The following is a 25,615-nucleotide window of genomic DNA, read 5'->3' as shown; positions in this document are numbered from 1 at the left end:
ATATAGTTGAGAATAATTAACATACACAAAATCGCAGCATCGTCTGTGCACATGTTGTCGTTCAAAATCGGTCACTTTGGATATATGAACAGTTGTAATCAAAAAGCAACTGAGATACATATTTTATTACCCAAAACACAGGTGCTGGGATTCTTTCAGGCATGTGTGTACATCGTTCTGATCCACCCATCCGCAATATATAATATAAATATTATAAATCTTTATAATACTATCGTATTATAACACGACCCTAATATAACTTTTTCAAACTTTAGAATCATTTTAACGTTAGCTCTTTTAGGTATTCTTGGTTAATAGATAAAATTTGTTGCTTGAGGAACATGGATTTTAGATCAAAAATCTATATAGCCTCTTTAATTCAATTCCCTGCTACCGTAGCCAGAAATATAGTATAATTGAATACAGTGTGATAGCTCGCAAACTGTCACACGTAACCCGTTAAATACGTCAACAAGCCTCAGACAGGGTTTTATTCTAACTGTGCATGTTAAATGCATAAATAGTAGCAAATTACAAGGCCAATAATTGAACTTAATTTTTTTTAAAATTATCCCTAACTTTACAAAACGAAAAGCATGATCGGTAATACACAATGTGGTTTCACAACCGTTCAGCTGTGAATTCCTCAGTGTAAAGCGTCAATCAGATTCCTCCAGAAAATGACCTGTTCCTGCGGATCATCGCTCCACTTCAGGAAGGTGATCTTGTGCCAGAGGTTTCTCAGCGCCTTCGGCATGTGACGAACTGGAATATCCTCCATCAGTACACACAATATAATGTCGTCCCTGCCGTCGCTCAGAGATTTCATGCCAGCATACTCGATTTCCTAGCGGACCGTAGGTCGATTCCAGGAAATGTGGGCTAATAATCAGGAGAATTTTGCGACTTTCTCTCATTTTGTCAACGATATTTTCGTGGATCGGTTTCCCTGGTGTAAAGTCTCTGTCGTGAATGCAGAGTTTCAATGGATTGTCAAGTAGCTCTAGATTTGGACGTAGCTGTAGTGAAACAAATTCTCTGTCTTCCAAAGTGTAGGCCACAAAAGCGTCGAAGACATAATCCTGGTCCAAAAACATGTCTTTGGGTGGCTGAAGTTTTGTATACAACCAATACCTGAGATTTAGGCGGTAGCGATATATTCCAAAAAGAATTAAAATTAAGATCAGTATGGTAGAAAATACAACTACAGATATGATCACGTAAGTTGAACTCACACAACTGATCTCAAAATTTTTCATATTTTGCCTAAATTTGTACACGGACATCTGAGAACCATTAGACAGAAGACAAGTGTAATTGTCTGGATTATCCAGTTGGCGCTTCCTACTGACAATCCAGTGAATAAACAAAATGGTATCGCAAGTGCACTGTAGAGGATTTGAACCTAGTTTTAGTAAGAAAGGATCTTCGCTGCCAGCTCTGGTGATCCATCCCTCAATCAACCTAATCTCGTCCGTCTGTAGATACGTGAAGGCATTAGCAGATAAGTCCCAGCTCTTTAAACCAGTGATATGCGAAATGGTGCTGGGCAGACGCTGTAGCTTGTTGTTTGCCAAATTGACGTTGAGAAGTCGTACGTTGTTTTGAAAAAGCCCGGGATGTAGCTGGGATATTTTATTGCCGGAAAGGTCAATATATTCAAGGTCATTAAGAAGGTCAAAGGAAGTCATTGAAGAGCTTGAAAGATCCAATCTAAGTGAATTAGAAAGCGAAAGTGTCTTTAATTTTCGCAAATGCAGAAAGTACTCACTGTTTATTTTCTCACACCTTATTCCGGAGAGATCCATTTCTGTCAAGTTATCTGCACCCCTAACCATACACTCTTCACAATTATCAAGATTATTATAAGCAAAACCAAAGTATCTTAAATTATCTGCTCTGCGAAACGTGATAGGTGTGTCTAGAAACATCCAATAGACGATAGCATTCATGTCGAGTCTTTCTAATGACTTTGGAACGTACAATATTCCTGGATCATATCTAACTCCTTCTTTAGATCTTCTCAACAAAGAGCTGTCTACAAACCCCCCTCCAGCTTTTGAAATTCCAAACCCATAGCTGACGTCGAATGATTTCAGAACTTTTGACGTGAAGGACATGTGTAGGATAAAAGGTGGGATACATCGCAGAGAGTGATAGGACATGTTAAAATATTCCAAACAATTAAACAATCGGACGCCTCCGGATAACTGCATGTAGCTGATGTAATTTTCCGACAAATCTAACAATTCTACGCACAGATTCAACAGGATGAACATACTTTTTGACGTCAGCACAAAATGTCTGCCTGCTTCGCACGTTCCATTATTCAAACGTGTCAGTCTGATTTTCTTCATTCGTCGATTTCGAAAACAATGCAAGGAATTAACGGCTTCATTAAGACCCAGGTTTAAGTTGTTCACGAGTTCCAAGGAGTATAACGAGGTTAGAGGCTCAAAGGTGCCGCTTTCTATGGTGACTAGAGAACAATGCATCAGCTGTAGCTCCTTGATATGAAGATTACGCAGTGCACTGAACGTAGAGTTTCTAAGCGACCCTAGAGTACAGTTTTCCACGCTTCTTTCCCGACCGGACGTAGAAATTGTTGTTAGTTTTGTCAAAGCACTAAAACCATTTTCGAAGACGAAGTCACGGGGGAAGTCTATGTAAAGCCTGGTCAGATTTCCTAATTTCCCAAAAGCCGCGTCCACACCTCTCCACTTCTGTGACGACTTCATGGGGACGATATTCTGAAGGCGTATCTCTTGCAAGGATACTAGAGGTTCGAACAGCTTCGCCGTGATCACATCTGAACTGAGTTCAATGTTGTTCCCAGAAAGGTTTAGAACAGCCAATTTCGAGAGCCCATGAAAAGCCTTTGGTTCCAACTTGGCAATCTGATTCTTTGAAAGATCAAGATAATTAAGTTCCAGGTTTGTTGAAAAAATGTCGCTCTTTATAGTCTCAATCAAGTTACCCTTGAGGTCTAGTCCTTCAGCACCAGTGAAGTGAACGTCTGCTGTTGGCACTGACTTAAGCCCAAGGAAACTACAGTCTAAAAAATTCCGAGAGGAAATATACACGCATGGTTGACCCGGCAATGTGTATCTAGCAGGGAACATCGATACAAGTACGATGGCCATTGAAAACAGAGTCATCATGTTCGTGTACACCCTTCTGACTTCAATCCCTATATTGTGTGCCTGTGTTTGTAAAACAAATTAGGAAATATTTTAAATATTATAACATGCGAATTATTATAGACTTACACAACATGGCTCTCGCTCCTGACAATTTTGTCACTGAGTCCACGATGGCTTTCTCTACTGACAATTTTGTCACTCAGTCCACGATGACTCACTCTACTGACAATTTTGTCACTGCGTCCACGATGGCTCTCGCTATTCACAATTTTGTCACTCAGTCCACGATGACTCACTGTACTGATAATTTTGTCACTGAGTCCACGATGACTCACTCTACTGATAATTTTGTCACTCAGTCCAAGATGACTCAATCCACTGACAATTTTGTCACTGAGTCCACGATGGCTCACCCCACTGACAATTTTGTCACTGAGTCCACGATGACTCTCGCTACTGACCATGTGTACGACCTACTCTACCGTGAGTCGCTACTGAAAATTTTCTTTATCACTTAGTCTAGAGTCCCTCTCGCTGTTGACTTTCTTTACTTTGTATTCGCCTGTTGCCGTTGATCACAATTTTGTCACTGAATCTACTGTCTTTCGAGTTCTATACCATCAAAGTAAAAGTGTACTCCATCAAAGTAAAACTGTATTCCATCAAAGTAAAACTGTATTCCATCAAAGTAAAACTGTATTCCATCAAAGTAAAACTGTACTCTATCAAAGTAAAACTGTATTCCATCAAAGTAAAACTGTACTCTATCAAAGTAAAACTGTATTCCATCAAAGTAAAACTGTACTCTATCAAAGTAAAACTGTACTCCATCAATGTAAAACTGTACTCCATCAAAGTAAAACTGTATTCCATCAAAGTAAAATTGTACTCCATCAAAGTAAAATTGTACTCCATCAAAGTAAAACTGTACTCTGTCAAAGTAAAACTGTATTCCATCAAAGTAAAACTGTAACCATTAATTACTATTCTATCCCATCAAACTACACCACTTGCCATTCTGTTTTGTCATTCAGTCATTATGGAGGTATTCAATACGCATATTTCTATTCCACCCACTGGCTCTGCCCTGTTTCCACCCACCATAAAGCTGGCCATCGTCGTGTAAGTGAAGCGTTCTTGAGTACGGCGTGTAACACCAATCAGATAAATAATTATATTCAATCACTTTGTTACGTTCATGATCATGAGTACGGCGTAAAACACCAATCAAATAGATAATTATATCCCATCACTCTGTTACGTTCATGATCATGCAAAATGCAATTCCCTCAAAGTATAGCGGAAGTAATATTTTCATTATATAACATTCCATTCTAGCAAACTGTATTGGATTTTACTATAGACAATCACTGTTCTGTACTTAAAAAGTATTCTGTTACAGTATTAGGTGTAACGTTAAATAATCAGACCACAATTGTTCCTTGTTCTAGCAAAATGTAATGTAATCTCGGTACTTACAAATATGCTAGGTCAGATTATAACGGATCTCTCGACGTCTTCTCCCATAGAACGTGAACCCAATCATGATTACATACTCATGTGAGACATCATCTATACTACACGTCTTAAATCACTTAAAATGGGAAATCAAACGTAACCACAGAACGATGCGAAAGAGATAAAAGAGATTATATTTCCTGTGGTATCTTTTACGGAAATTTTACCTTTCGATAAGGAAGTAAACCGGCAACATTTTTATCTCTTCAGAACGCTTAGCCAGAAATTCAACCTATTCGGACAATTACATGAAATGAAGACGGCCCTAACACACTACCGAACTTTAGAAGTCAAGTAAGTTCACGAAAAGTACGGTTCTATCAAACAGTGTAAGTTTGTTCTAGAGGCCACGAAACTTCTTAATTTCTACTTTATAACATTTCCAAACGTTTTATAATCACAAGATCTACAAATTGTTAAAATGCATCTGCTCGCCCTAAGGAAGGTGTATCTATGAAAGGAGAATGCGACAGGTTGCTGGCAAACCTTCCCACGTACCATCAGAAAGGAAGACAGCATGAGCTGGATTTGAACTCACAACGACCGCAACAACGAATAAAGAAACAAACACATCACCGATATGGAGATGAAATCCTAATATTGGAGTTGATTGTAGATCGTCGATATTCGAGAAATATTACGCTGGTGACAGTCACCTGAAGCCTATATATGAATAGCTTAGCCTTGCTGTTTACGTCATATAACTGTCTAATATTGCAAATGTCAGTTTGTGTGGATTTCGCCTCGGCAAAAGGCGCGTCTAAATATCTCCTGGATTCAACAGTGCAAATTTAATTAGCGCTAAATACACATCCCATGGATTTCTTGGTCTCTTAATGAGTTTTGTAAAATAATGTGAAGGTGCGTATCTCGTGTCAGGATCCTACGTCATTCCCCTGGCAGGACGTGATTTGCGTACAAAATATCTATTGTCGTTGTAAATAATGAGCAAATGATGGCACGACTGTCGTACAGACATATCGAAAGCTTTCAGCATAGTCTAGACTTTTAAATGACAATTAATGTTCACTATGTTCTTCCCTTTGTAGCCTGTCCTCTTCATCCGTTAATTACTATGTACATGTATGTATTTGTTTGATTGGTGTTTTACGACGAAACACAAGATTATGGTGGGAGGAAACCGGGGGAATCCCACGACCATCCGCAGGTTGCTGATTTTCTCATCGTTAGTCATTAGTTTATGCTTATAATTAATTCAGCGAAATGCCCTTGTAGGTTTACTCACTGTTCGCATACGAGCCATGGGCCATACTCTTGTGGCCGTGAGCGCCTTCTTACTTTAGCTGAACATACCACTTGATTAGCACTATGCATAGACTGGAGCTAGTGGCAGTGCAAAGTCATGCTGTCAAAGTGTCATGCCAAAACTCAGACAGATATGACACCTCACATAGCCTAGCCATATTATACTGACACCAGACCAACCAGTCCTCTTTCCTTCCTTTAACCTCTCACCACAGAGAGACAAGTGAGGCAGCAATTTTTATTTATTTGATTGGTGTTTTACTCCGTATTCAAGAATATTTCACTTATACGATGGCGGCCAGCATTGAAACCCTCGATCATTCGCAGCGTGCCATTATTAAATGGTCTGATATGACCGTAACCCCGGTATTATTCCAGGCCTCCACAATGCGAAGCGGATGCTTGGTCACAGAAGCGGTTGGTTACTACCAGTGTGACATACGTAACAGTACGTTAGTGTCAGTATGACATGCATGACAGTACGTTGCACATGGTAAAGTTCGTCAGTGACAAAGGCCATTGGTTTCTTTTGGATATGCAAGTGTCCTCTACCCATAAAACTGACCACCACTAGTTGAAAAGTTTCCAGTTTGACGACATTAAACAATAATGCACCAACCCATCCCTCAATCCAAGTTTTCGCCATTCATATTTTATAGTTAAAGTTTGCTTCACTGTAGTCATTGTAGTCAAGAAACGTTTACATCTAAACAACATCGTTTGCTGAAGAGTAACGTTGCACAGAAACTTTCTTAATACACTTAATACAAATATTATCTTCAAATACTAACAATGTTTTATGCGACCAACATTGGTGGTTTACATTACTATATTAATGCAACAGTCTATAGTTTATTTATTTTTTTTTTTGAAATAAACTACATATGGGTAACGATCCGATGTGACCTTTATCAAGGTCGCCGATACAGCCATCTTGTGCATCGGGACGTGCTATCTTCTGAAATCCCACGCACCCAGCCCTTAGTAGATAGGCTTTTATTATCTGGTTCGTGCCATAATTGCACCTCACCTTTGCTCCTAAGTTGATACTCAGTAATCTTTAACGTTTAACGCATGCATTTCAATAATCTGTTATTTACGTCCGATGTTTCTGACCTATATATCTTATTCCTGTCATTATGTTTTTCTTCCTAACGAGCTGACGAGCTTGGTCTATGAACAGGTTTGGGTGGCACCAAATATATTTGTAAATCAGGATCCATTTGTATCAACATATATATTGTTTGGCACGCTGAAGTAAACATTCTTTTCTGCATGTAAATAAAATAACAAGTAGTGTAACTCCAAAAAGAACGCCCCAGAACGCTATTGCAAAAACTAGTATGTCAAGGTTATTCCATCAAAACACCTTCATTGAGTTTTATAATGAGTATAATTCTCTTGCAGGTAAATGCTGGCAGAGCGTCCAGAATCTCTTTCGCTATGCTTCATACTGACTGTGTTTGATTCCACCTAACCCACGACCAGGGACAGTCTACTCGTCGTGTTGAATTAGATCACCGCATTGAAAATATAAACAGTTGCAAACAAAGCGCAGCGGAGATACATATTCTGGAATACCAATAACTTATATGCTACCATGGTACACGACTTAAAAAATGATTTCATTCATTCGCCTAGCATTCCTTACGTCATTCCAACACCATTAAAATCTGTTGACTGGTTCTCTTTGCATGACTCCGTCATAATTTCGTACTTTATATACATGCTTAGTCCTTTGATGGTTTGCATTAAATGTCGTTTTGGGAGTTGGCCATGCAATTATTGACCCGGAACGTCCTATTTTGTTGAAGGCGGTTATACGAATGTACGCTTGACGCATAGAATATTAATTTTGGTGTGGCATAACACAGTTCCGCATAATTCACCATGAGGTCTCCGAATGAAGAGAATATTACCTCAAGCAAGGTACACTTTGCATAAAAAGCGATTAAACTAGAGCACTTCCGCGTGGGCGCGGAGAACAGAATAGATCAACATCGTTTAAAAGACACATTTGTTCTCGATGGTGGCTATTCCCCAAATGTGACAATTTGTGTGACATTTATCTCTGCATTGTGAGTTATGTTGTAGTTAGATATTTAAAGGATATTTTCAGGTTATTTTATAAGAACTATATATTTAATGTGATTTTCAAATTTCAACTTTATTTTGTGTATCGTACATGGAAAGGTCTGGCACCAACCTGCGGACGGTCGTGGGTTTTCACCGGGCTCTGCCCAGTTTCCTCCAACTATAATGGTGGTCGCCGTCGTATTAGTGAAATATTCTTGAGTACGACGTAAAACACCAATCAAATAATGAAATAAATATGTTTAGCTGGTAAATAATAATGTGTTTAGCTGGTTTAGAAAATTCTCTATGTCCTGTTTATTCACATCTTGCAGTTTATCACTCTCATGTAAAAGTGGTACCTCCGTGGCTTAGTTGATTAGCGCGCTAGCGCAGCGTAATGACCCAGGAGCCTATCACCAATGCGGTCGCTGTGAGTTAAAGTTCAGCTCATGCTGTTTTCCGACCGTACGTGGGAAGGCCTGTCCGCAGCCTGCGAATGGTCGTGGGTTTCCCACGGGGCTCTGCCCGCTTACAACACACCATAATGCTGGCCGCCGTCGTATAAGTAAAATATTCTTTAGTGCGGCGTAATGAAATAAATAAATAAATCCCGTGTAAAATATCACAACTGTTAATTTAATGGTTCAATTAATTTATTGTCGGGCACAGTATCGCTAAAATACTGCCTTTATTACTTGAAATCATCGATTCCATTTATTCATTTATACATACTTCCTCACTATTTTTTTAATTTAGATTTCAGGTCTTTTTAAGCAGTCATCTTCAAAACATCAAGAGGCGTAAAACCAATAAAATGGAGAAATAAATTTTGAAAACATCCGAGGTGATATCCTACACACGGAAGCAAGCATGACACGCTTACAAACTACGGCCTATCCTTGTCAGGCAAAGTCAAGTACAACTGTCTTATTATTTTCTTTCATCTGCATGACTGGCAACTTAAGATTGGTTTACGCTTTCACTGTACCAGCGTTATTTCTGCAAGTAATTCCACAGGCGGAAATATGAACAAAGACTGTCAAATGTGATTTAAAAACCGTTGGTAGAGGCAATGTTTTGAATACTCAAGCAAGATAAGAGTAGCTATGATATATAGATACAGACCAACATTCCTGTATGGTTTTTGATGTCTTTTCAGCTATTCTTTACGGTAGATCCAGGGACTATCCTGGGTCGGGTCACACCTAAGGCCTTAAAAGAGGAAGTTTGTAACTTCCTCGTTCGGCGTTCAGCATGAAGGGGATAATGCAACGATTGGTTGGCCCGTACCACTATAATGGCTCGGGCGGGGCGCCTTACTTGTCTTCGGTAAGTCGTCTCAGTGAAGCAGCACTAGATAAAAGAGCGGTGGAACAAGGAGGCACATTACATGCATTCTAAGGGAAAATTGTACTGAAAAATTGTTAAGTATGACGTTAAACCCCAAATTTAAAAATCTATTCTGCTCTTTGTCATGATCTATTTTATAGTACAGACTTTGAGATTTACTACCAGGTGTGTTTCGGTTGGTATTAGATAAACCTTGTGCGCAAGGACATATCTGAAAACGTGAGGAATGGTCCACGTCATTGTTGCCAAAGGGTATATCCAGGCCTCTCTAATTTGATCCGCTATATAGCTAAACATATTTAAACCTCTATGGTCGATATCAATTTTAACCAGCAAAGTCACATGCAAAACAACACCTCACGTGCCAATCAACAACAGGCTTAGGGGGTTTGGGAATGGCGCATTTAGAGACCACTCAATGCCAGTGCATGTTAACGTGTAAGTCAATGCAAAATTAATTGCAATCTGAGGAATGGATATGCGTGCATGCACCTGTAGGTGTAACACAGAAAAGCGTACGCTTTAATATAGGCGCATCGCTTCATAATTGTGACTAGATGCTCTATGTATACTCACTGTGTTCAAAAATATTGCCACAATGGATATATGAACAGTTGTAATCGAAGCGCAGCTAACATACATATTTTGAACGACTGCTTATATATTATAGTCTATTTCTTTTAGCCAGTCATCTACACTCAGCTGTCTGTAAAATCAGTCATACTCGCTGGCAAAATTGCCCTTTCTTTCGTGACACCTAACAGCCCAAGCTCTACACACTGGTATGTTGGGTCCATATTCTTGCAAAGGAAAATGAAGACAATTTTTTCTAATTTATTGTGTTAAACTGCATAAGCCTGGTTTTGAAACCAAGAAGTCATCGCCTCGAGTGACGTCATAATTATTAAAAAACAAGTGGTATGGCGGATATTGGACGGAGTTGAATATGTTCTGACGAAGGACAACACCAGCTGACTAAACTGCTATCGACCTAAACTTAAACCCTGTTTCTGACACTGCCATATCTGACTTTCTTTCTTCTCCAGTTTTATTACACTATAACCTTTATAAATGAATCTTATTTTATCGCTTGTAGTATATGATCTCACAGCTGTATGGTTATAGGGCTGCAGGTTAGGATATTCTGTTATCAAAAAGCATTGTAACCTGTTTGCCGAAGCTTGTTTCTAAATAATTATGACGTCAACTGAAGCAGTGAGTTTTTGGGGTTGAAATCAACTTATGGCGTTTAACGTTATGAGTTAAGTTCTCTAACTGCATCTCCCTTGCAATAACACAGACGTACAATATGCCAATGTGTAGACCTTGTGTTATCACGTGTCACCAATGAAAGGCAATTTCCATAGCGAGTATGACTGATTTTACAGACAGCTGAATATAGGCGATTGGCTAAAAGAAATAGACTACAGAATGCATGATACACGCGAATTTACAAATTTAATTCACTCGGCTGTAACATTCCTTGCGTTTTTCCGTCATTAGAAGAACATCGATTTGGAAATTGGTCTTGCGATTATTCACTCAGAACGTCCATTTTGGTTGACGATTGCTGTACGATTGTTTGCGAGGCCAAGATATACCGTAGCCTAGACACTGCGCACTGCGCCACCTTGTTTATGCCTTTTCTGTTCCAATCTCTGATTCTTTCCTTTCAAGTTAATGTATTGTTTCATGATAGTTGTCATACTTACACCTTCCGCTTAACCCGGGTTGAGGGACCGTATAACATTAACATTATTCTTTTGTGAGTAGTTGCAATCAATGCCTAACTAATATACGGTACATATATTTGTATTTGACCATATTCACGGACAATGTAAAATTGAACTGGATCTTCCCTGCATGATTAAAAACCTACCATGTCACTGAATCTTTATTTTTCCATATGTTATTTCTTTCATATTCCTTTGAGAACTGGTGTTTTAAGTTGTTTTAGTTTACGAATGATTTTATTTATTTATTTAATTATTTATTTATGTGTATTTGACTCTAGAATATTTCACTGATACGACGGCGATCAGCATTCTGCTAGGATGAAAGCGGGGGAAACCGAAGACCATCCGCAAGTGGCTGGGAAGCCTTTCCACGTACGAGGTTAGAAGAAGCTGGGCTTGATCTCAGACCGACCGTATTGATGAGAGGGTCATTGTGCTCGGCTTTACGAGTGATACGCCAAGGTCGTACTTGACACTTGAACTCACTCCCCACCCCCTCCCACCCCAACCTCCTCCCCGATGCATGAGAATATGATAAAATCTCTGATAAGCAATAGCCTGAAAGAAAAGACCTGACACGGGTTATACATTCGCGAAATTCTAGGCTCACCGTAATACTGTTGTCTGTTTCGACGCTTATATTAGTATCTAGCTTAAACCACTTCGCCTTCCGCTTTGTCGCGACCATGTACTAAACAGACCCACAAACATGATGAAAGCCTTCACTATATGTTCAACAGAAAAAGAAAAAAAAATGGCAAAAGTCAATGTTTTCTGTAGGAAGAATGTTGATTGTCTGGAATGTTAACAATGCGTGGTTGTTGCTAACGATGAGTCACTTCGACAAACTATTGTTGCTCCGGTGCCAGCAATAACGAACACAGAGCATCGACGCAATGAAATAGGAAGCCTTCTCTAGCCGGCAATGCGTAACGAAAACCATGGCCTTCGAAAATAGAACCGGAGTTCGGAAACGCAATTATCCAGTCCGCAGTAGGCTGTTTACACCCTATTTTAATTGCCATTGTTTCGGGACTGGTGTGTCTCTGCTGCCAACGTAATAATTCTCTTGAGACAGACTGAAACAGCCATAGTTCTCGCCGTTTCCTCGACCTGATTGGACCTGACCCGGACCTCAGAAGGTCTGTGTGTGTGTGGTGGAGGCTGGGGGGAGGGGCGCAGTAGATATACCCCAACATGAACAGACCTCACGGCGTGTAATGGCATAATGCCGACACGGTAGACTGAGTTGAAGTGCCGAGCTGACACCTGTCAGGTGTCATATGTCACATTTCCTGACTGTGCACTTTGCCGACTGACAGATAGATTGAGTGACAGACTGACTAACTCACTGATCCATGCATTGTTCCAGTGTTGTTTCGTTGTCGACTGAATTGATAGTCCTATTTTGTTATTGATTGATTAGATTAATAATAGCGTGAAGGATTGATGAATTAGTACACAGATTATTCCGGCGTCTCCGTGGCCGAGTGGGAAAAACACTATAGTGGAGCATAATGAATCAGGGGCCTCTAACCAATGCAATCGCTGTGAGTTCAAGCCCAGCTCATGCTGGCTTCCTATGCGGTCATACGTGGGAAATGAAGGTGTGTAAGCAATCTGCAGATAGTCATGAGTTTCCCCTCCTACTCAGTAATAGTGAGTTAAAGGTATACACAATCGATTCTGATTGGCGGGCTCTGCCTTGCCTGAGCTAAATCTCATGTGTGGAACATTTATTCAAGCGTGACCAAGACTGCAAGATTTATCCCAGGAAACATTTCAATTTTCAACCAATCAGCGTTCATCCTTTTAGTCATTAATCGATGGAAGCCAGGTTTTCTGGTCGTATACTGCTGCGAAAATTCCGACTAGTTCATCAGTTAATGGCTCCGACTGGTTGATTCATTGATTGGTTAAATCACTGGTTTAGGTGTCAATCGGTTGAGGATTTCAAACGTTTATGATTTATTTCTTTTACAAATGTTTCTTAGACCTTATGTTGTGAAGTGCTTTGGGCTCCTCTGAACCTTTGTGTCTTTGTGTGTGAAGAGACAAACGCCTTTAACCACGACTCGCTTCACTCCTGCGATAATAGTACATGTGGAAGATTTGTCGTACATCTGCCTACTGCTGTATTAATTCACGTGTATCTTACGCGCACACGCTTTAATCTACCGGCATAACATTACAAAAACTAAACGACTACATCTAGGATTGCTGTCCAGCACCGAGATTGCCATGACCTTGTCACGTCACTACAAGGTCAAAGTGCTCAACGGTGTGTCATTATCCGGTCACGTGACGCCAATGGCCTCGAGCACTAACTTATGAGCGGGCTGCTACACGACATTTGATCATTGTATCTTTTGATGAAGGGGTCTCAGGTGTATCGAATTCGCCATTTACATTTCGCTTGTCTTATCGAGTTCACTTAAATTCAGCTTCTTCCCTTTGGCTTTTGCCATCTTTAATTTCGAATCAGCTAATAGGTAATGTACAAAACTCTGCCTCACGAAGTCCAAAACCAGATTTTGTTGACCTTCGCAATTTACATATGTTGTGCAGACTGTTCGGTTGCCGTATTCGAGTGAAGTGCCACAATGGGCGAGGTCTCGCATAACAGGAGCTAAGGGGCGGTTGCTCAAAAGCACATACTGAATAGATAATACTAGTCTTATCCAAACACAAAACTAATGCGACTTTAACTAATCCAGGTAAAAATCTTAACCCCAGTCTCATCCTACTACAAAGTGAATGACACTTTACTTAATCTAGGGACGAGTACCAATACACTTTTGAATAACTGGGTCTAGATCCCTTGGACAGTCATGCTGGTGGATTTTGCCTCGTAAAACGTGCGACCATCACACTGTAGCCACTGATTTTTGCTCTCTATGCTGTGCGTTGTTTATACTATGTTTCTGCAGAAGCAAAGGTTTTGCCGACTGACTAAGCGTCCCCGAGGCCTGGTACATGTGTATTATTTTCCTGTGATTGTTTAATAAATGTGATTATAACACAGTATTTTGAGGGTAGACTAGCGATTGTCATTGTTTTGCCTAATTCTTCTTTAGTAGCCACAGCGCTATGTTACTTTTAAAGCATTTACATGAACAGTAAAACCCTAATTGAGCAAAATTGGGAAGAGGCCGTATTTCACCGGTTACGTGTGACTAATTGCCAACTATCACACTGTCGCCGCGGCTCTGATTTTACTCCGTATGCCGAAGTCTCCGGTATGATAGGTTTTGCAGCTTTTACTTACACATTCGTTTGGACTGAATGGTTTGTAAGATCAATAAGCTTTATTAATGAACGAAATTCTTAAAGAAAAAGCAAAATTTGTCAGGTACCGGTAGTGATGAAACTGCGAGTGACGTCCCCTTGGCGTTGCCAGGTCCTTGCTGCTGGAAATGGAAGGTTCAGATCTTGTGGGTCAGTTTTTGTCTAGACCTTTGACAGCTTTCGTACATGTTGGACAAGGTACGTACGAAACACGGTTACTTAATGGAAAGTCGAAGGCCAGAGTAACCCCGGAGTCCACATCCACGACGCCTTTTTTGACGTAAGGAGCACGTAGCTACGTAATGCATATACGCCCACGTAACTCCAAAAAGGGCTTCGTGCTGATTTGTTATCTTTTTAGAATACTAACAACACCTACACCTTACCCAAGCTTTCTTCGTGACGAGTTAACCACGATGAGTTTTGGCGAAATTCTAGCCAATTATTATTCATGGTACAAAGGCGTAAAATTCGTGATGACAATCTTAACATCAAATGACCTTGCTCATACTCGTTTCTGTATACTGTAATGACCTGTCTTAACCATTGCATTTTGAGATGGTAGTGTACGGGTTGTTCACTTCTGGGGTGAGTCATGCCAAATTCCGTCCTTAAATTTTTTATTTGCCTGTATCCGAATTAAATGACACAGGAATGCCCGTTTGGCTCGGCATTCAAAGAACAGGATGATTTGAGTTGTTGATTGTTGCTTAACGCCATACTAAAAAACTTTTCACTTCTACGAAGGCAGCCAAGTTCATGCGTAGAAGAAACCAAAGTGCCCGGTATAACCACCAACATTTGGCAAGTTATTGTTACATTTAACTGTCTAACATTTAACAGGCTAACTAAATTGATCCTCCTAAATTGAACATTAGACTGCTCACAAAAATATTGTCGACCGTTTATTATCAACAAGGCCCCACCACAGGCAAGGAACTTGGGCGGGGGCAAATTCCCTGTCTAACGACAGGTTTGAGCCCGTATTTGTTGGGTCCTAGTGATTCAAAAGCATGCACATTAACCATTCGACAAAGACCCGATTTCGACAATTACACGTGATTCCTTGTCAACAGGCAATGACCGAATGCTTCAACTGGACGTGATTCCTTGTCAACAGACAATGATCTTATGCCTGAACAGGACGGGATGCCTTGTCAACACACAATGATCTTATGTCGCAGTTGGATGAGATTCCTTGTCAACAGACAATGATCTTATGCCGCAAATGGATGGGATTCCTTGTCGACAGACAATGACCTTACGCCGCAAATGGATGGAATTCCTTGTCAATAGACAATGATCTCATGCCGCAACTGGGCGGGATGCCTTGTCAACAGACAACGATCTTTTGCCGCAAATGGATGGAATTCCTTGTCAACAGACATTGATCTTATGCCACAAATGGGCGGGATGCCTTGTCAACAGACGACGATCGTTTGCCGCAAATGGATGGAATTCCTTGTGAACAGACAATGATCTTATGCCTCAACAGGACGGGATGCCTTGTCAACAGACAACGATCTTTTGCCGCAAATGGATGGAATTCCTTGTCAACAGACATTGATCTCATGCCACAAATGGGCGGGATGCCTTGTCGACAGACGACGATCTTTTGCCGCAAATGCATGGGATTTCTTGTCGACAGACAATGATCTTATGCCACAAATGGATGGAATTCCTTGTCAACAGACAATGATCTTATGCCGCAAATGGATGGAATTCCTTGTCGACAGACAATGACCTTACGTCGCAAATGGATGGAATTCCTTGTCAACAGACAATGATCTTATGCCGCAACTGGGCGGGATGCCTTGTCAACAGACAACGATCGTTTGCCGCAAATGGATGGAATTCCTTGTCAACAGACATTGATCTCATGCCACAAATGGGCGGGATGCCTTGTCAACAGACGACGATCGTTTGCCGTAAATGGACGGGATTTCTTGTCAACACACAATGATCTTATGCCACAAATGGATGGAATTCCTTGTCAATAGACAATGATCTCATGCTGCAACTGGACGGGATGCCTTGTCAACACACAATGATCTTATGTCGCAGTTGGACGAGATTCCTTGTCAACAAACAATGCTGCAACTGGACGGGGTTCCTTGTCTACAGGCAATGGCTTTCTGCCGCAGTTGGATGGGATTCTGTGTCAACAGGCAATGACCTTATTCCGCAACTGGATGGGATACCTTGTCTACAGACAAAGGCCCCATGCCGTAACTGAATGGGATGCCTTGTCATCACACAATGGCCTTATGTGGCAACTGAACTCGATGCCTTGTCAACAGACAAAGGCCCCATGCCGCAACTCAACAGGATGCCTTGTCAACACACAATGACCTTATCCCTCAAATGGACGAAATGCCTTGTCAACAGATAATGACTTTATGCGGTAACATTTGCTTTGTTAGACTACACATGTAATGAAACAAAAATGGGAAGGTTCGAGTTGATCTTTCATACACGACGTGGCGAGTTCCACCCAGTGAAACTGAATTTTACTTGGGATGGTTTTTGTTAGCTTTTTTTCTTGCCTTTTTTATTAACAAAAGGCTACAAGGGACACTTGAGTGCTTCAAATCTTTTTACTGGCGTGTATAAGGCATAACACTTTAATCAATGACTAGAAAAGAAATGTGCCAGATGCAAAGTATACACAGGCCTAGATGGAGTACGTTTTACTTTTAAGTCAATGAGCTATTGTGTTTTTCGTATGATAACCTTTATTTGTCTTTGATGACTCATTGACATAGCCATTACACAATCTGTACGCGTTAACCACGGTATCGTCAAATCCCGCGAGATCTCTGCGTTACGCGAGTTTACAATTCGGTGTAGAAACTCGTATGTCTGGTCGGGCGGACTGCCTAATTTGTAGTTTTGTCACTCACTCAGTCTGAGCTCTTGGTTACAACTGTCCAATGGGAGCAGAGATAACAAGCAGTTACTAAGCTTAGGAATCAGTGATAAGCTATGGTCACACATTAAAACGGACAACAAGCTGAATATTGCTGTGTGATCAGACAATCTTCTGTGATAAAAGAGTTCAGGGTGTTTCAGGCAGTATTCGGTCTGCAATGTGAGATTAATGCGCCATGAGTCATACGTCTGCACCGAAAACTGGCATTGAGCCAAAACAGACTGATGCAAATCACCTGGGTATTATGGTCGGAAATAGTGACTTATACGATTTCAATAATACAAGTCGCCATGTAGAAGTTAGCTCGCCTCTTTACACGTGACCTGGGTATATGTATTTATTTAATAATTTGTTTATTCATTATTTATTTATTTATTGGTTTATTTATTGGCTTATGACACCTATAAACAAGATGGGGGATTTACCGGTGCATTAAGACACATATTAGCTCACAAAAAAGCAACGTCACACACACTTACCGCAACGTCATGGCATAAGCAAAAAGAGCCATGAGCTGTTACGGTCTACAGAGCAAGTTACGAGGCTCACACATAAGTCATTACGGAGTCAGATTTAGAGCAGATGTGGCAACTAAACCGCAGACAGGTGCATGGCCCAATCAGACTGGCAGAAATTTGAGAGCCCACTATAGTGTTAGCGGTTTCCGGTGCCAACATCACGCCAACTGCAGGTCAGTTTTGTATGTCACGAAATCTCGCTGATTCTCACCTTCTTTGACACAGATGTGTTATAAAAGTGAAAAGAAAAAAATTGTGTACAGCAGATGTAGACCTTGGTACACGGAATCGAAATACGTTACTAAACACCATGCAACATAAATTAAGACGATTTCTAAGCCTGTGTAAAAACAGTAGAGAAAGATATGAATTCTGAGCATACTTTATGTTTTTTCCCCCAGCGTATTCGTGACATGGCTAGCGTATCTAACCCGAATGTAAAAGATCCGAAACATGTAGGTCAATGCTGGCACATGCTTCAGTGATTTGGAGTAGATTTTCATTGCTGGATTTATATCACATGAATATGTGTGCTGAACACCTTGGTTGAAGTGTGAGACACTGATAAGGTGTGAGGTGTGCGAGTGTCAACTGTTGTTGTACGATGCACGGATTCAACGCCGGCATTGTTAAGGTAATTTATAGATACCACCCCTCCACCCCACACTCACTGTTTATGGGGTTTTGGTGACAATCATGCAGCTGTCGACGTGGCCCAAATGGCTGTCTTAGTTGAAGACCAAGGGCATTCCGCCAATATGACGTGAGTGTGGGAAAGTGTGTCAACAGCTTGCCAAAGGTAAATGGCACTCCGGTTTTATCCAGCCATATACACTGCTATCGTGTGAGTTAAAAATTGTAGAGCTTATGGCGGTTAAACAAGTAATATCAATAAGAAAAACGCTAACACCTGTGTACGCATGATGTCTGTTTATGAAATAAGGGCGAGAGACAAAATCCTTCGTGCGAGGACAGCTGTGTTTGGTGAATGACAGACGTTTTGTTACAACACCGCCTGTAACCAGTAATCTCTGACAGGTGACAAAAAGCAACATCTGATTTTCTTGCAGTTTAGACACATGATGAATTAAATTTTAACTGTTCAAACAATTTTTTTCACAAGCAGACATTCCAAATATAAAAAAAAAAAACATTCGTATAAACGCAATCAGATTTTAGGTGCAACACTATGAGGCCTGTCGTATTTCCGAATGTAAAAAAAAGGTTCGTTGATGTAATAACTTTTTAGATGCAAGAATGCGTGGTCTGTCTGAAAACCTCCAGAATCTGAGATTAAGATTGCTTGGAGAAAAAGTAACGAGCATTTGAAATAAATAAAATTAATTTAAAACCGTTGAAAACAATAAGCTTATTGTTGTTTTAAGCATAGTGACCCACAGGTCTTATGAAACTGGCGTGTTTTTGTAGCCTCACATAATATGTCGCCATCTGTCGTTTTCCTCTCTTGTAAAGTGGAAGGAAGTCCGCAAGGAGAGCTAGCCATGGAGACAAGGCTCTTCAAAACTGCTTCAGTCTGGGCTGGGCGTGTAGACTATGCAGACACAAAGATGTTTAGGTTCACCAAGCTCAATATGCTTGACCCAGTCACCAGATGGCGCTGATTGTTCTATAACCGGACACGGCAATTATAGTATGGTTAACTTAAGCCATATTGCTATATCACTTGGATTAACTCAGCGCTAAAAATGCAGGTAAACTATGGCAAAAACAAATCAAAACCAAATGTAAGGAATTTAGAAAATATAATCATATACCTCCTCCAATATTGCAGCTCTAGCAATGAAGAAACTTTGTCTCTTCAAATTTTATTTTATTTAGCAGACTTCACAGAAATTAACGATTTGTATGAGTTCACTTATATTACCTATCAGATACATTTTATCATCATTTACATACATCACATACATTTTTTTACACATGAGACATTTCTTTATTTATTTGATTGGTGTTGTACGCAGTGCTCAAGAATATTTCACTTTTACGACGGCGGTCAGAAATATGGTGGGCGGAAACCGCGCGGAGCCTGGGAGAAACCCACGACCATCCAAGACATAATATTTGAATGTCTTTATTTGCTTGCTGATGCAGTTTTCAATCAGTTTACGAAAATATGTATGTAAGCATGTATTACGTCTGCATGCTTGGGACTTTACGTCGAACTCAACAATTTTGCAGACATATGACGACGAGGAGTCAGTAGGTGTGTGTACATGGACTGTGTCTTCTTGTGGTAGGGCGAATCCATGCCTCCAAAGTGCTGCGCCACTGAAGTGTCATGTCGAAGACACCAGACATGATACCCCACCTAGTCACATTATACTGACACGGGGCAACCAGTAGTGTTTCATTGCACTAACATCCAATCGAGCCAGCATTAAGTACATTGCATATTTAAAGTCCTTGGTATGACCAGAGGCGGGGTCCAACGAGCTTCATGGGTGGATTGAAGAAAAAATAATCCTGAGTGCAACTCCAAGTTTAAAGGCCTAACTGTTTTTTTTTTCGGGATAAACGCAGGCAAAAATTATGAAGCTCGATTTGCGTTTCGATACAGTTTTAAGTCAGTTTGTCATTAAATGTGACAGGTTAGGTCGTTTTTAGATTTTGTCACGCTGTCACCACTGTGGTCCGTTTTTGTGCATTTATTGCTTGTTTATTTAATTCACTTGCGCTTGACGCAGTACTCGAGAAATTCTTATTTGTGCAACGGTGGTCCATGGGTGAAAGAACTCTTAGTGTCCGGCGTAAACAGTCGATCTGTGGCAAGTTGCCTGAATATCAACGAACTTGCCTATTTGAGACGCACGGTCTTCAAAAACAGTCAGAAAACTTAAACAAGAGGCACACGAGTGTTGTTGATCCGTCATGCACCCTCAACCGCTTGTTGCCTCAGGAGCACCGAGAATGGGGAATTTCCCTACCCAATACTGGGTTTAACCCCACAACTTGTATGTCTTCTAAACTGAAACAAATGCGGTCGCTGTGAGTTCAAGTCCAGCTCATGCTGGCTTCCTCTCCGGCCGTAAGTGGAAAGGTCTGCCAACAACCTGCGGATGGTCGTGGGTTAACCCCGGGCTCTGCCCGGTTTCCTCCCACCATAATGCTGGCCGCCGTTGTATAAGTGAAATATCCTTGAGTACAGCGTAAAATACCAATCAAATAAATAAATAAATAAATAAATAAATCTAAACTGAAAAGCAAACATATCTAATTACCAGGCCACAGCCTAGGTCTGTTATGAATTTGTCGAATGTCGAAACTTGTCGAATGTGTCTGTCTATAAGAATAAGTGTGACGTGGTGACTACGGCCAACCGTATATACGACGGTGTAAGTTTCTTATGAGCCCATATCTCAGACAATGGCGTCGTAGCGTTAAATAAACCATTGCGTGTCTGTCTGGCTGTGAGAAAAGCATAGGCATTCATCAAACTGATGGCTTTATAGCTGAGTACGCGCTGTCTTGTTTTAAAAGGTCGTATATTTTTAGCTGCCACGTGAAACTAAAGACACTGGAAAATGTACGACTCGGGATGACACAGGTGACGCACGTGACAAATCACGTGACAAATGACACACGTGCCGTCTGATATAAACGATAAATTTTAACCGACTCAGTTAAAAGCAAGCACTTTGCAAGAAATACAATTCACAAAATGTGAAAACAAAAGAAAAAAAAATAAAAAGACTAAGAACCGAATGCGATTATGTAGGGGGTGTGGGCAATGAGATAAACCGGATGTGACATAAGAATGTATTTATAGCATACAGGAATGATCATATTCATAGTAGCACACTACCCCTTGAATAAATAATAGGCAGTGCCCATTATGTCCTGAGAAGCGAATATAAGAGACAAACCATAAAACCGCAAGTAAGCATTTGGTTACATCAGGTAAAGTCTTCTAAAACCCATAAAACAGGCACTCTGGCGTAAGATACAAATTCCCTCCAAAATTCCTCCGCATACCACAGAACAGCATTCTGTGATGAACTCGCCTCTGTGCTCAGCCTTCATCATTTGGAAAGCAAATAATCATCGTCAAATTATCTAGATCTAAGGTTTGGATTTGCATATATGGAATGGAATTGTGTGCGATTGCGTCTGTCTATAAGAATAAGTGTGACGTGAAGACTACGGCCCACGATGGTGTCAGTCAGAAGGGAAGTTTTGCCGCCTAAAGCAATTTGAGGCAAATCTGCGTAGAGAACAATGGTTTGTCCAGCTTGGACCCTTACCGCCATTACGGCGAGAAAAGGCACTCCACTACCAAACCATTGCGTTAAGTAATAGAGGACTTTGGAAAGTTTTAATCAATTTTTCATTTAAACTTTATTCAAGGTATGTTTCCTTAAATTCACCAAAATAATGTTATCCTTACTTACAAACAGCAGCCAAGAAATGTATTTGTTTGACAGAGATAGTTATTCATGGATTCCGCCACATACATTGCACCCATCGTTGTGTAGCCAGCATATACCACATTTCAGTACCTGATGAGGTGGCTCACATGCTGTCGATAAAGTAAATATGTAGTCAATTACTCGCACAAAGTTCAGCGTTTACGTAAAACATAATTAACGTTAGCCACTATTAACTCAGGGCGTGACTAAAATGGCATCAACAAAGGTGAAACTGAAGAGCTAGTTAGATAATCACTGGCATAACAAATGCGACAATGCGCATGCGCAGACTGCACACTGTGCACACGTGGACGTTGAGGTCCGCCTAATACGCGTAATAACATCTGACCTCGGAGATAATCAACAACTATTTGGGCTGATGACACGTTTTTACCATATGTAAGTCCTCGCTGGCAGCTTTGGAGCTATAGCGTCACATTCGATACTTCTGATCGGAACAGTGATGCATAATGAAATCCCGCGCACGAATTTAGCCCCCGTTTATTCGACTGCGATTTTACGTCAGCTGTCGGAACAGTCGTTACCTTCGTGCTCTGCCCTGGTTTATTCGATAATACTGACCAGGTCGTGTTTATAAAATATCCCACACAGTACGGCGTCACATACCAATGAAATAAAGAACTACATATTAACCGAAACTACAGGTTCCTTTTGAATTTTTCTTACTAAAGTTGACAGTCGTGGGTTCCCGCCGCGCTCTGCCGGGTTTCCCCCTACCATAATGTTGGCCGCCATCGTATAAGTGAAATATGCTTAAGCACGGCGTAAAACACCAATCAAATAAATAAACTAAAGCTAACAGCGAGTCATGTGTCAAAGACAACAGAAGTTTCTCTTCAAAATTGTGGATGGGAGCGAGAAAATGGGGAACATATGCTTCGTTCAGTTGTAAACCCGCACAGTCCGTATGTACAGAATTCAATAATATTATAAAAGGAGATAAGGTAGTTGCCTTTATTTTTCATCTGAATCATCACCCGCAAAATCATTCTGCTCTTTCAGCAGGTGCATACTGACATCATGCATTCTATTGGTTGATGTGCATGAGACAGTGCAGTGTATTTTTTAGAGTGAACATGTCATCGTATCGGATGATGTCAACTATCGAGCCAGCATGGCAACACGTGACTCAACGGAACACAAGCCTCGGTCGGTTAGTCATATACGTTCCCGTTATGTAAGTGAACTGGCCTACATGCACTTGTAACTAAGCACACAGAAGCTGCCTCTGAGTTTAACGAACAAGACAAGCCACGCCAGTGTCAGTACAAATACAGTCTGGGCTGATTGTCCTAGAGAACAATTGCTTCCGGCTTAATTTATGACTTTGAAAATGCTGACGTACGCATTCTGACATCTGCAGATTTTATAATTTGAAACAGCAAGTCCAAATCCGCTACTTTTTTTCTTTGGTGTTATTGTTTTTCTATTTTTTGTTCTTGTCTTTATTTTGTTGTTATTTTTTTCTCTCTAATTTGAATTGGCCACGCTGCCATGAGCCGTTCATACATTTCCGGGCCACGATGACATCGCTGTACTCTTCATAAACTGAACATAGAGTCTTATACAAGGGGGAAATTCCACTGTGACGTCAGACTATCATAAATACTCTTCGAGTGTTCGGATTGTTTCTTAAGACCAGGCTTAAAGAAGTGGTTAGATCGCACAAGCAGCCACACGAACGTCGCCGATGGCTTATTGTCACCAAGGCTACAAAAACAGTAATAACGGGGGAATGTACAAACTACCCGCCCGAGGACGGGATTGAACTCGCGTCTCTGTTCGAGCATATTTGTTTTATTTATGTGATTGGTGTTTTACACCGTACAGAATATTTCACTTATTCCACGGAGATTACTGCATGATATGGTGTGAGGAAGCCCTGTTCGAGTATAAGAGCTGAAAGTGACAACGTACAACTGGGCCGAAAGTAATACCAAGCATTTAGGAGAGTTTCTAGTTCGAACTCTCTTGTCGTTAAAGGTAAAAACAGCGTAATGACTCAGGAGCCTCTCGCCAACACTGTCGTTGTGAGTTCAAGTCCAGCTCATGCTGGCTTCCTCTCCGGCCGTAAGTGGGATGGTCGGCAGCAACCTGCGGATAATCGTGGGTTTCCCCCGGGCTTTGCCCGGTTTCCTCCACCATAATGCTGGCCGCCGTCGTATCAGTGAAATATTCTTGTGTACGGCGTAAAACACCAGTCAAATAAATACATAAATCAAATAAATCGAAGGCATATCTATATGGTTGAACAGTTAATTAGTACACACCAATACACTCAAAAAATTATTCTGTTAATTTTAAGTCTGCTGTCTCAGTGATGCTAGAATGTACTCTGTTATTGCAACAGCTTATTCTGTTAAATATAACACACACCTTCTATTAATTCAACATAAAGGTTCTATTAGACAAACAGGATATTATGTTGAATATGACAACATTCTACGTTATAATAAAGTCAGACAACTGCTTTTCTGTTAAGATAAGCCGATTAATTTTTTTAGTATAGGTTTATATATACAATAAATTAGGTATATGCATGCACCTATACAAGGACAAATGTGGAATACTTTGGCAAAATTACATATGAATTGACATATCTTACTGTCACATAGACACTTAGATGTAGACGCGATCATCCGCTTAAAAGGCTTTGTGATACAGTTGTCATGGCAATACGGTAACGAGGGAATTAGGGAATGCAAACAATTAAAATAAATTGTCATATACTGTATGGTTATCTTGACTGTTTATATTCATTGGCCAAGTGAGACATAATTGCACAAATAACGGCAACGTCATGCGTTACTCGTAACACGGACACGCGTTGCATAGTGACGCCATGGGTTAGTCGTAGCACGAACACACGTTGCTTGATGACGTCATTCGTTAGTCGTAGCTCAAACACGCGCTGCTTCGCTCCTGTCATATGTAACACACGTATAGATTACACGCCGAATATGACATTATTTTCCTTTTACATATTTTAAAGAAAATTACGATCATGCGCAGTTTACTTGGATGCAGATCCGGCCTGCTGTTATGTCACTGGTTTGTGCTAATGACATTTATTCTCTTATCCTTAATAGCTTTGTCTGGAAGTAATTATATTGGGAATACGAGCCGAAGAACTCGTTGTTAATTCCGTTTGCTGGAAGCCTTCTTTATCGTCAGCCAACAGATCAGACTTTTTATCAGTGACATTCTCACCCTGGTGACTTAACCAGGGCAGAGTGGAAATGTGGTGAATTTTTTTGCCTCTTCGCTCTTAACATATACAGTTACATCGTACCATTACAACAATCATTCAACTATGACTGGTTTTATACAACGTAAAAAAAAA

At 40.6% G+C, this 25,615-nt stretch overlaps 2 protein-coding genes across 3 annotated transcripts in view; both read right to left on the bottom strand.

Moving 5' to 3' along the window:
- LOC135464745 (homeobox protein Mohawk-like) overlaps window positions 1-25,615 on the bottom strand; it is a 180,814-nt gene that overhangs the window by 102,553 nt on the left and 52,646 nt on the right. The window lies entirely within an intron of this gene.
- Window positions 260-3,316, bottom strand: LOC135464796 (toll-like receptor 4). The gene has a single exon (XM_064742352.1). The coding sequence runs from the start codon at window positions 3,159-3,161 to the stop codon at window positions 699-701; it is 2,463 nt and encodes an 820-aa protein (XP_064598422.1). The 5' UTR covers window positions 3,162-3,316; the 3' UTR covers window positions 260-698.

This window comes from Liolophura sinensis, chromosome 4 (assembly GCF_032854445.1).
Source record: "Liolophura sinensis isolate JHLJ2023 chromosome 4, CUHK_Ljap_v2, whole genome shotgun sequence".
NCBI classification, from domain to species: Eukaryota; Metazoa; Mollusca; class Polyplacophora; order Chitonida; family Chitonidae; genus Liolophura; species Liolophura sinensis.
The sequence above is the reverse complement of the archived record's forward strand: the minus strand, read 5'-3'. Positions and strand labels throughout refer to the sequence as shown.